Source organism: Toxotes jaculatrix, chromosome 2, assembly GCF_017976425.1.
Source record: "Toxotes jaculatrix isolate fToxJac2 chromosome 2, fToxJac2.pri, whole genome shotgun sequence".
In the NCBI taxonomy this organism is placed as follows: domain Eukaryota; kingdom Metazoa; phylum Chordata; class Actinopteri; family Toxotidae; genus Toxotes; species Toxotes jaculatrix.
The window spans coordinates 17,136,618-17,147,847 of record NC_054395.1 but is presented as its reverse complement, the minus strand read 5'-3'; the positions used below and the strand labels follow the sequence as shown (position 1 = coordinate 17,147,847).

Here is an 11,230-nt window from a genome sequence, read left to right as displayed (position 1 = left end):
ATCTACCCAAAGTTAAATAAATTATATTTTTAAGCGTCCTTTTCAACCACAGACTTTACTATTGTCTTTGTGTCGTTTAGAATTAATTCCAACTTGATAATTCGGCAGTACCTTTCAGAAAAGACCAGGATGATAAATATTTTTATGTGTGTGTTTGTCCAGTAGGTGTCAGTGTCGCCGCATGGTTCATCTTGCCGCATGCGTGATGATACCCGGAAGAAGGAAGCTCCAAATCAATTCGGACGAGCTGCCTACTATACACAGCTAGCAGGTGAATAGCTTTATCCTGAATGCAGAGCAAAAAACAGAGACTTCAGTTGTTATTAATTGCGTAAGTTAATTGTATTGTTAGTTTTTCATTATCAGAAGCTTGTTTTCCGCTTCGATGTGATCGCAACGAAGTGATTTGTTTGGTTGATTGATTTCCTGGATAAATGTAAACCAGACTGCCTTTTGTGTTTTGACAGAGCTTTGTTGGTAATCCTGCACCCGTCGTGCAAATCGCCTCGCCTGTGGGAAAATGTCCGGCCAGGAAGGATCCTGGACCTTTACTGTGGCCGCAGTAGTGGCCGTATTTCTGCTGGATGCTGCTGTTTTTGCGCAGGCGAAGGTAAAACCTGCACCGATGGACACGTTCATGCAGGAACTGGTTGGCAGGGTCTGCTGGTCTTGAACAGTCTTGAAAGCGTTTATTTCAGTTTCCTCACAAAAAAAGGGGGCCTTCAAAGGTGTTAAAAAGCCTTCAAATGAATTTATAATATTAATAACATATTTTGTAGCTTGCCCTAGGTAGTAATGTTAGCTGTAACATGTTTTGGTATGTGATTTTAGACATTGAAAGCTGGAATTATTATTCCAGACTTGTGAAAAATTCACGTGGATTTTAAAATTAATTTCATCCATCCATTCATCAATCCATTTTGGACTGATTGTCCAGGTCTAGGATGTGTGTTAAGCCAGTAGTTATTTAATTATTAGAAATTGTTGTTATACACCACTGGCAAAATGTCAGTAAATTAACACCCTTGGTAAGTCACTGTAGGTCCTATGCTTATTAGTTTTCATCGCTATCTTTCATATTTTAGCGGTGTGTCCATGAAGTGGGTATTAAATTTCTTTCCATGTGGCATTGAAAAGGTCTTTAAAAGTCTTAAATTTAACTTTGTGAACACAACAGAATCCCAGGGGTGGTTGTCAATAAGCTTCCTTCCCCTTTGGTAGTAGTGATCATGTTGTACAACTAAATTCTTCTAATAGGACAACAAAAGAGCTACTGCTTAAAGAAAAAATAGATGAGGTTTTAAGTAATCAGGTGGCTTAGTTTGGGCCCACTTTGACCCAATTTTCTTAAAAATTGCAGAGCTTTGAGGATGTTCGCTGCAAGTGCATCTGCCCTCCATACAGAAACATCACTGGCCACATATATAACCGGAATGTGACCCAGAAGGATTGGTAAGAGAAATCCTCTATTTATACTTACAGTCACAAGTCATACTGTGTTTTTGCTCTATAGGACAACAGAGTCTAACTTTAGTAAAACGTTTCACTATGCCAATGTGTTTGTCAGCTGTGTAGAAATGTTGAATACATGGACACTACTCAGTGCAGAGTTTTGATGTGTTTTACAGTAACTGCCTCCATGTAGTGGAGCCCATGCCGGTGCCTGGACATGACGTTGAGGCCTACTGCCTGTTGTGTGAGTGCAAGTACGAGGAACGAAGCAGCAACACCATCAAGGTACCACAGGACTTTTGTCAGGACTTTTTTCTTTCAGAAAGAGAAACAGAAAAACAGATTTCTTGCTTCATCGTACTATGACTGTATGTCACAAAACACATTATGTCTAATATTATGAAGTCTGTTTACTTTGTCTGCTTAATCAAATGGAGAATGTTTTGGGAGAAAAGCATGCAGGAGATGTCAACATTTGCAGAGAACTCACCACTTCAACTGACATGTATCATCTAGGAAGAAATGGAAAAGCTAACTTTCCATCAAAGTTTTGTCCTGAAAAATGCCCAAGAATTTGTCTTACACCCAACCAACAGCATGGCTGTCACATTAATTAACAAATAAAACAAAAAATACAATTTACTTACAAAGTTCTGAGCACAACACAATGCTCTTAGAGGTTGATTCCTAAGTTTTCTCTGTCCTGTTTATCTCAGGTAACCATCATCATTTACCTGTCTGTTGTGGGGGCACTGCTGCTCTACATGCTCTTTCTGCTACTGGTTGATCCTCTTATCCGCAAACATGACCCCTACACCCAGCCACTGCACAATGAGGAGGACTCTGAGGTAACTATTCAAATAAACAACACATATATGCTTCAGCACATACAGTGCACACATTTATTCAATTTCAGTTGAATGTGAAGTTGCTGATTTAATGTGTTCTTGGTTTTTGTGTGTGTGTGTGTGTGTGTGTGTTCAGGAGATGCGTCCGCAGGTGGACAGCAGCCAGGCGAGAGGAAACACAGTCCTGGAACGGGTCGAGGGAGCGCAGCAGCGCTGGAAAAAGCAGGTCCAGGAACAGCGCAAGACTGTTTTCGACCGCCACAAGATGCTTAGTTAAACCCTACGGCTAACCTCAAAACAGGTTTAGAATAGGTAGCTTCACTGGGCTCAGCGCTATTAAACATGCACCAGCTGTACTATTCCTAACCTCTTTGCATTTTATGTGCACTCCACCCTCTGAATTATTATTTCCTCACTGAGAAACATTTAAACACACTGATCTAACAAGCAGATATTTTAATTTATTATACGTAACACTTTAAGCTCTGTTGCAGTTGTGAAAAAAACTCCATGTTTTTGCACCTTTAACAACTACTAGACATCTTGATAAAATAGGGATCTTTTTTGTCCATTAAGCCAGACTGTGAATAGCTTTTAAGCTTCTTAGAGATAGTTTTTGTTGTTAGCTACTTGCTAATACGATATTGATATTAAGCAGTTTTTCTTGAAGCATAATTTGTGATGTTACCTCAGAACAGGTAAGCTTTATGTTTTTGAATGATCAGTTTATCTTATGGGGTAGAAAGATTATCCAATCTGTGCTATTGCCAAGCAGTAGCACTAATGATGGTTTATTTATAAATAACCCTGGGCATGTTTAGTGCCATTTGCACTATTAATGTAAGTGAAGGATTGTACATTTTGGGCTTTATCATTTGTAGGCTTTTGACATTGCTACTTTAAAGAGCGCCCCAAGATGTGCCTTTTTCTGTTTCTCTCCTTGTGTGAGCGAATGTGTTACATCAAACTCCAGTGCAAAAATTGGCTCTGAAATGTTCAAATGAAATTCACAGCTTGTGAAATGTCACAGATGGTAAGGTCTACCAAAACATTTTGGCAGGTATAGTTGTGTTTGTATAGCTTTAATCATTTATCTTGAGTTTAACAGTGAACCTGTTTGGAATAAGGCTTGATCAGTGAGTTATGCACACAACCGCATTTACGTCCTGTGTTTTGCAGTTGAGTTTTAATGGAACATACTTTCTCATGCAAAGAGAGAAATGGAGAATGGGGCATGTAACAGAGCTTTAAAGCCATCCTCAAATGAATCAAATCTCTTCCACTGGAGAATATCCTAAATCAGTAAAGCTGCCGATAATGCAGTTAAGTATGGCAGGATCAGGATGCCTCGTGGCTTTGAAAGGCCTTCATGTTCATCATTATGTGTCAGTTAATTCCCCTTTGCATTGTACTACTGAAGCTACCTGCTGGGGAATTTTTAATATGACAAAGAAAGGTATGCTGACTCACATTACCTCATGCACAGTGTGAATTGCTGACGTTTCGTCTGTAATCATTTATTTTATCATTGAAGTGTTTTTGATTGACTGATTTTTAGTATAATTTCGTATCACTAGTATCAGTGTTTTGTATTTATATTTGTCTCCAGCGTAACTGGAGCATTCCACTGCTCGTGTCTGTACATTCAGCTTGATGTGAAATAAAACAATATATATATACTCAGGTTGAGTATAGATTTTTGTTAATTTCTCTATTTTCTTTTGGTTGCTGCAAATTCACTATTGGAGTCACTACTTTAGTTAGTTTATTGGCACTGGGGGGCGACAGAGAACACAATATGTGGGCCATCAGCTTCCACTGTACCATGAGAAATGTGCATCATCAACAAATTAATCCTCACATTTGTTGGGGTTTTCAGCATAATTCAGTTTATTGAGTGTTATTTAAATTGTGTCATCATGATGATATGAACATAATTTCTCTTTGAGCAAATTTGACTATAATAATATAATAATAAATGAGCAGATTTACATGTATGAAGAGCTTTATCTGAAATAATATGTAACAGGTACAAATGAAGTTAAATAATATGAGCTGTGTTACAACACTTCATATTCATATTCATTTTGATTAGCTTGTGTTATTTTTGCTTGCATTTTCTGTATTGTGACTCAAATCCTTAACATTTTAACATTTCCATATTTTACTCTCATCCAACACTTTTCAAAGTGTAAACACTGAGCTTCAGCTGCATAGTGTCACACTAAAGGGAGAAACATCCATGAGTTTCTTCCCTCCTCTTTGCTCACTTTTTTTGTTTCGCAGTTTTTTGTTCAACACCAGTGTCTAGCCGTAGAGCAGTTTTTTAAGTTTTGAAAGAGATTACAGGTTCTGGGGGCTGGTGGGGAGACTCTGCTACTGCACGACCCCCCGAAACTGTCTCTCCCTGCCTTTGTGCTCTCGTCTGCCACTGCTGCCCTGCCCCAACCCCCCTAGATCCCATCTACTCCCTTCTTCCACCTTCTAACCCTCCCTCCCCACCCTCTTAATCACCCCCAAGCATGGCCTGTCAGTGGTTCACAATCTAAATTTAAACTACAGCAGGGCCAACTGCTCCTCCAGCCACTCTGGGCTCCTGTTATTTTTCCCTGCATAGTGGGGGCTTTTTCTGTCAGAGGCCCTCAGCCAGGAGGAGAGGCCTGTTGCTCTGTGTGAGGGAGATAGAGTCAGAGGGAGAGGAGAAGAGGGGGAGAGAGGTCGGCAGAGGAGTGCACACAGGCAGTGTGGAACCCAGGGGCCTTCGCAACGGGGAGTTACAGTGTGCCTCAGTTTGGGATAATACAGTGAGGGGACTCATTTCCCGTGGACTGCTCAGCTAGAGGCACCAAGATGGCGGCCAACGCAGAGGCTGCCAAGCCAGTCATCATGAATGAAGAGGAGCTGAAGAGGAAGCAGAGGGAGAAGCTGAAGAAGCTACAGGCCACGGGCGGCAACCCTCGACCCGCGAGATCCCTCTTCCTCTTCACCCTCAAGAATCCCTTCCGCAAGGCCTGCATCAACATCGTAGAGTGGAAGTATCCTTTATATCTCTCTCTCTCACACACACACACACACACACACACACACATTGATGCATATGGTACAGAATCAAAGACAACTACTAAACTGTTTTAGTAAACACTGGCTTAAAAATATAGCATTTAAACATAACATGCTTGTTCAGTCTTGTCTAAGAAATATAGCTTTTCAGGCAAAGTTTTGCTTGTGAACATAAACTATTTTGGATTCTTAAGGTGTTACACAGTTATTACAGCATGTAGTGCTGTGGTTAAGAGCACTGACAGCTAGGGTATACAGAAATTATGTGTCTGCATGGCTGTGAATTATCAGCCATGTAGTTCACCTACGATAAGCCTGGCACAGCCAAGTCTCTTTCAAATCTATGTTAAGGCAATCCCTGAAGTGTTAAGACTTTTGTTATGTATCTGGCCGCCCTGTGTCAAAGTCAAGTTTGTAGACCTCGAATTGTCACCTGAAGAGCTTCTTAAGCTAATCTATTTACACCTGGCACACAATAACGACTGATGAAACTGTCCCCTTTTGTGGTCTGACTAGCTGACATTCTGCTTTTAATGTGGAAATAGTGGCTCTGCATTGCTGGCACTCTGTAAGGCCTGATACATGAACACAAGGCAGGCTGCTGAGTGATATTATGGCCCCTATAGGGGGTTTCCTGCTTTTAGCCTGATGTCCATTCCTGGATAATACATATTCTCCATCCAAAATAGAATGAGTTGATCATATCTTTCCAGTCACAACATCCTTATGTTCACATTTTAAATAGGAAATATGGACTTACATTTGCAGTTTACATTGAACTTTAAAATATTATTATGGTGTAAACAGTTAAAATTTTTTCTGAACAGTTAAATTGAAATGTATTGCCATATGCTCAAACAGGTCATGAGTTTTTTACTGCAGCAGTTTAATCACATTGGTATGTGATCCTGTAACACAGGACATGGATGCCATAATTAAGGCAAAATTACAGAAATTGATTAAACTCCTTAAGTACTGCATACAGTGCTTTCAATTAAAATTACAGCTCACAGATGTAAGAATTGATAAATACCACGTAGCATAACCAGACAGTTTTATTCCTGATGAGTAGTCTGTGTTTAAATGGTTTGGTCATATTCTGGGGCTCTGCAGCTGTCCCACGGCATCACAGACATGAGACATGATGCTGACCTGGCAGGGAAATTCTCTTAGAGAGCCCCCTATGGACGAGAATGAAGCAGCACAGCAGACAAGATTACATTAAGTGTGACGGCTTTACTGGCTACCTGATGAGCCGGTTTAGGGATGATGTTTCAGGCAGCATTTAGAGGCACTGATCAGTGTTAGCAGGGCTGCAGAGCTGTTCGATATGTTTGGTTACATTATATCACAAAAAGTACAGAACAGGTCACAGATTTAAAAAAAAAGGAACTTTTTTTTTCTAAATATGTTTCTTCCCCCTCCATTGTCACACAAATATTATCATCATGACTTATTCAAGAGTTCAAGTACAATAAATTTTGTCCCTTTTGTAATATTTTCTTTTGGGGGTAACTAGGGTTTTTCCTCTTTATGTATTATTGTTATGATCCTGAGCTTCCCCACCCAGAACCTTTGAGATCATCATCTTATTGACCATCTTTGCAAACTGTGTTGCTCTGGCTGTGTTCCTGCCCATGCCTGAGGAAGATACTAATAACACCAACTCAAGCTTGGTGAGTATGACCCTTTCATCCTTTCTTTGATGTTATTCTCAGGACTCTGGGAGGAGCCTTGGCTCAGTGATGAAAGTGGTATTGATATTTGTTTGTCTTGATATGGGGGAAAAAATCGCTCATGGTCTCTGATCTCTGAATGATTCAGTAGTTTACAATAACCAGAAGATAAGTGTTTGCCTTTGTTCAACAGTTTAATGTGTTTGAGTGCTTTAAGCCAGCAAAGCCAGGCTGCTAAGTGTTTCAGCTGGTCACTGGTCTGAGTGCCAAGCTCTATTTAAATGCCTCTAGACACAACTCAGTTCTTTATTTGTACCATCTGTGTATGAAGAGGAACACGTCATCAAACAAGTGTGCTATTGGTTTATCCTTCAACTGTTGATGAGCTTGATCCTGCATGGATAAAAGTGACAGAATACAAAGATGTGCATTAACGTCGGTGTTTGCTTTGGCACAAACATATACAGTCCTTTAAAACTGAGCTCACTATGTCTGAGTTCATGGTTTACATGGCATTTTCTTGACAATAATCACTGAAACGTATTCTGCCAACAATAAAAACAAAAAAGCCTCAGCTCATGGTTCCTCAGTAAAGGCTCCATGACTGCTCTCTCACTTTAGATGGCTCTCTTGTGTAAACTAGCTGGTTGCAGGCTTGACCCCTGGATGCTGCTGCTGGTGTGTGTACAGGCATTATTATATTTGAACCTCATAGGTGTCTGTTTATACTGCTGTGAAGCTGTGGATAATGTATTGCAGGTCTGAGACTGAACAATACAACCAATGGAATTTCACTGTGATGATGAAAGTGTCTATATGACATATAGTGAGCAAAAGACAAACGTTTGCCCCACCGTCCACATACTTTGCCATTGTCTAGATATTTGATATTGTATTGACACAGGTGTTATGGTATTGAGAAGACCTGCTCTGAGAGTCTTGATATGTGGATCACTGCCTCTGACAGGCCTGACATCCAGCACAAGTGTCAAAATGTCACGTACTATCCTGCATGCAGTCAATAAACCCCACATATCACTAGGTTAAAAGCTAATATAAATCTTGTTGGTACACAACCAATTGACCTACATCCCAGCCAAATTCATCCAGTCAGTCATTAAGTATCTGAACTTAAAACTGACCCCATCTCTTTAATATCTTTGCTTTGGCCTGCTTGCCAACCTGCTCCCAAATCCCTCTTACTTCTCAGTGTGCCATTCTTCAGAGGTGAGCGATGTAAGAGGAGCTAGTCCCCCCTCGCCCCCACCACCACCACCTTCCCACACCCCATTTGCTGTTAGAAGTAGGTCGGCCCAGACAGCATCACCCCACTGACGCAGGTGGATACAGAAGAGTCCCCAAATGTTGTCTCATGTAACCACACTCATACTGTGCTATAAGCAATATGATGGTTTGTAACACTGATACACTACAACATAGAAGCACAGCTCTTCTTGTTGCTCTACTTGGTATAATTTGAATTACAAAATGTCTTATGTTTATAAATGTGTGTATTATGGTTAATTTATGCAAGTTAGCCTTGGAGGGCCTTATTGATTAGGGGCTTGGGGGCTGCAGCTGGATGGTTCAGCCAAACATTATTGACCTGATTTGTGTAAATGGATCAAAGGGAAATAAACAGCATATCATATATAATTTATAGTATACCTCAAATGAACTCTTCAATTTTGATGGTACCCGCTGGGGCTGGATTTTCTCAGAGCTCTATCTCACTGTTCTGACATTATCCCTTCTTTTCCTACAACATTTGTATTTACATCAACAGTGACATGGCAATGTAAACAATTTCATGTAGCTTTTTCTTAAGCAGATATGTATGATGCAGCATTTTGGTAGCCAAATAACGCCACTCTGATATGTAGAAGAAATGTTACAGTGCCTGAGGGAAACCAGGCTCACTTTTGTGTCTGCTGTGTGTCCTGGAAAATATCAACACTGATAATAAAGACACAGATACAGGCCAGATTTGCAAACACATGCTTTTATTCAACCACCCTGACATTTATCCGTTTACCACCTCTGAACAAAGCATTTAATTTTCTGCAGTTTGCTTTGTCTCTCTCTCTGTCTCAGAGCTCTTATTTGATAAACTGTGGCTAAAATTGTTTCATTCATCGCTGACTCATGGGCTATCCATCTGTTTAAGAATTCTGAGGTCATGTTTAATTTGTGTTAAAAATAGCTAACAGACTATCAAAGCTAATGAGCTCACCTAACACTAGCAACATCTATTGCTATTCTCCCTATCAGGTGCTTAAATGCCAAAGTTGTCACGAATTATAATCATCCCATTTTAAAAGAATATTGAACCCGAGGGTTGTGAGTTTTATGAAATGTAATTTCGTGGTTTGTGTTTGTCTTTTTGCAGGAAAGTTTGGAGTATATCTTCCTAATAATCTTCACATTAGAGTGTTTTCTGAAGATAGTGGCATATGGCTTTGTTTTCCATGAAGGCGCCTATTTACGAAATTGTTGGAACATATTGGACTTTGTCATCGTCTTCATGGGGTAAGATGAGTTGTGCTCTGCAGGTGGATATCTCTACTGCTAAAAGACACTGCTTTTTCTTGATCACTGTAGCTGTCTTTGACAGAGTTGAAAATGTTATATCTTGTCAAAACTGGACTATTGATCTGTTGATGTATAGACATGTTCAGTTTTGTTTGAAAAAATTAATACATCTCAAGTCATCAAGAAACAGTTTTGTTTGGGTGGGTTCTTATATCATCCTTTTTTCTACAGTCTGTTCACCTTTGCTTTGGATACGATTCATAAGATAGCAGATGTGCCAGTGGAGAAGGGTGGGGGGTTTGACATGAAGGCACTGAGAGCCTTCCGAGTTCTACGACCCCTACGCCTCGTCTCTGGAGTCCCCAGTAAGAACCTATGCTTTAATCCACACATACCACTGAAAGAACCTGTTGCTGTAATATATTGTTGAATCCACTGGGAATCACTGTATAATCTGTCTTCTGGAGACACTACCAAGATTTTTTTTATATAGTATTGTGATGTTCTGGTTTTACTGTCCACCTTCAGGCCTGCAGGTGGTGATGAACTCCATCCTTAAGGCCATGCTGCCTCTGCTGCATATCGCTCTGCTGGTCTTTTTACTGGTCACTATCTATGCCATCATGGGACTGGAGCTGTTCAAGTGCAAAATGCATAAGACCTGCTATTACACTGGCACAAGTATGTATAGAGGGCACAGATACAGTTACAGCTGAGCTTATATATTAAGTGATATTATAATTATCTCTTTTCCTTGGCCCACAGATATCTATGCTGCAGCGGAGGGCGAGCTGCCTGCTCCCTGTGCTCAGGCCGGTAACGGACGCCGCTGCATCATCAATGGCTCAGAGTGTCGGCCAGGCTGGGAAGGTCCCAACAATGGCATCACCCACTTTGACAACATTGGCTTTGCCATGCTGACTGTCTACCAGTGTATCACCATGGAGGGATGGACCAAAGTGCTCTACTGGGTAAGTGACTGCTTGAACATTATCTCATTTGTTTATCAGTGTCATTGTTGGGGAATTTGTGCTCTGACCACCAACACACCTCAACATTTTAGATATTTATCATCCAAAACATACCCAAACAGATTAGACTGTTGTGGCTGACGGAGAGTTGTCTTTCAGGTTAATGATGCCATAGGAAATGAATGGCCCTGGCTCTACTTTGTTCCCCTCATTCTGCTGGGCTCCTTCTTTGTGCTCAATCTGGTTCTGGGTGTGCTTAGTGGGTAAGACAGTTTTTATCTTTGATCATTCCCACTGTCTGCATCTTGCTTCTTGATGTAAACCAACTAAATAACTATCACATTTGCTGTTTTATTATTCTTCGTCTCTCTACTCAGAGAGTTTACCAAAGAGAGAGAGAAGGCTAGGTCGCGGGGAGAGTTCCAGAAGTTGCGGGAACGTCAGCAGCTGGATGAAGACCTTCATGGCTACATGGAGTGGATCACTCACGCTGAAGTCCTGGATGCTGACCGAGAGGGTAAAGGTAAGCACCACAGACCACCTCAGCACCCATCCCATGCAGCGATGCTGTTGAATTCCAACTGTTCTCTTTTCAGGACTGCTGCCTTTGACCAGTGGAGATTCTGATACAGACAGCTTGTATGACCTGGAAGGCAAGAGTCGAATCATCTACTACTAGTGAGTCTGCTGT

General features: G+C 40.8%; 2 protein-coding genes across 4 annotated transcripts in view; both read left to right on the top strand.

The window, feature by feature from the left end:
* Positions 1-215: 215 nt before the first annotated feature.
* On the top strand, positions 216-3,984 carry tmem9 (transmembrane protein 9). 2 transcript variants are annotated; one of them, XM_041059023.1, is made up of 6 exons: positions 216-271; positions 468-610; positions 1,361-1,452; positions 1,629-1,737; positions 2,169-2,300; positions 2,437-3,984. In XM_041059023.1, the coding sequence occupies exons 2-6, from the start codon at positions 521-523 to the stop codon at positions 2,575-2,577; spliced, it is 564 nt and encodes a 187-aa protein (XP_040914957.1). In that variant the 5' UTR covers positions 216-271; positions 468-520; the 3' UTR covers positions 2,578-3,984. The 2 variants fall into 2 exon arrangements, with proteins under 2 accessions (XP_040914957.1, XP_040914949.1); XM_041059015.1 differs by having other exon boundaries at positions 227-331.
* Positions 3,985-4,955: 971 nt separating this feature from the next.
* Positions 4,956-11,230, top strand: part of LOC121195493 (dihydropyridine-sensitive L-type skeletal muscle calcium channel subunit alpha-1-like) — a 53,268-nt gene continuing 46,993 nt past the window's right edge. Inside the window, exons 1-9 of one of the 2 annotated variants that reach the window (XM_041059004.1) lie at positions 4,956-5,335; positions 6,931-7,036; positions 9,426-9,565; positions 9,800-9,933; positions 10,097-10,249; positions 10,334-10,539; positions 10,699-10,802; positions 10,917-11,056; positions 11,136-11,217. In XM_041059004.1, the coding sequence (XP_040914938.1) occupies positions 5,151-5,335; positions 6,931-7,036; positions 9,426-9,565; positions 9,800-9,933; positions 10,097-10,249; positions 10,334-10,539; positions 10,699-10,802; positions 10,917-11,056; positions 11,136-11,217 (1,250 nt within the window). In that variant the 5' untranslated portion in view covers positions 4,956-5,150. Of the gene's footprint in view, positions 5,336-6,930; positions 7,037-9,425; positions 9,566-9,799; positions 9,934-10,096; positions 10,250-10,333; positions 10,540-10,698; positions 10,803-10,916; positions 11,063-11,135; positions 11,218-11,230 lie in introns of both variants that reach the window. The other variant, XM_041058996.1, reaches the window with a different exon arrangement.

Bases quoted from the DNA above. Each gene is read 5' to 3' on its own strand.
- tmem9 (XM_041059023.1), top strand. From the start codon at position 521: ATGTCCGGCCAGGAAGGATCCTGGACCTTTACTGTGGCCGCAGTAGTG. The intron at 611-1,360 runs GTAAAACCTGCA...TAAAAATTGCAG, and splicing joins CTGTTTTTGCGCAGGCGAAG to AGCTTTGAGGATGTTCGCTG. The intron at 2,301-2,436 runs GTAACTATTCAA...GTGTGTGTTCAG, and splicing joins ACAATGAGGAGGACTCTGAG to GAGATGCGTCCGCAGGTGGA.